Consider the following 611-nt stretch of genomic DNA (forward strand, 5'->3'; position numbering starts at 1 on the left):
GATGCTCGAAGATGAGGATGATAGCGAGGAAGAGGAAGATGATGAAGACGAGGAGGCCGTTTCGTTGCCCTAGAAAGAAATGTAAAGAAACGTTTCCCTTTATTCTCTTGTGAATATTTCTGCTTTTTCTTTTGTGACGAGTCGGCCGTTCCAAAGAGTTGATTTGTCGATTGCAATCTAAGAAGATGGATCTGCGCTCGCTGGTAAATTACTACCAGGAGAAGGATAAGGTGGGCGAGGAGAAGAAGGCGCAGGAGCAGTCATACCCGGTCGATTACAGTGCGGCCGCTACTGCAACCACCTCTACACGCCCCCTTCCATTCTCACTGCCGAGCAGCAGCTGCAGCAGCAACAACAGTACTACCAGCAGTACTACGCTTACTACGGCTACGGCCAGCAGCCGCAGGTCTACGCCACCGCCCCCGCGGCGGGAGATGATGCCGCGATTCTGGATCTGCTGAGCCATCTTCGACTGATAAGAAGAGGAAGGCCGAGGATGCCGGAGATGCAGAGGTGCAAGAGGCCAATGATGAGGTGAAGAAATCGAAAGTCGATGATAAGAAGGGAAAGAAGAAAGCGGAAGAGGAAGATGAAGAAGAAGAGGAAGAGAG

The 611-nt window shown here is 51.4% G+C and overlaps 1 protein-coding gene across 1 annotated transcript; it reads left to right on the forward strand.

Annotated features, from left to right (window-relative positions):
* Window positions 1-185: 185 nt before the first annotated feature.
* ACA1_397630 (uncharacterized protein) lies at window positions 186-538 on the forward strand (the record flags this gene model as incomplete). Its single annotated transcript, XM_004351612.1, is given in 2 exon segments — window positions 186-269; window positions 281-538. The coding sequence occupies 2 exon segments, from the start codon at window positions 186-188 to the stop codon at window positions 536-538; spliced, it is 342 nt and encodes a 113-aa protein (XP_004351664.1).
* Between the last annotated feature and the right edge of the window lie 73 nt (window positions 539-611).

The sequence above is a fragment of the Acanthamoeba castellanii genome (assembly GCF_000313135.1).
Source record: "Acanthamoeba castellanii str. Neff unplaced genomic scaffold scf7180000084759, whole genome shotgun sequence".
Lineage (NCBI taxonomy): Eukaryota > Discosea > Longamoebia > Acanthamoebidae > Acanthamoeba > Acanthamoeba castellanii.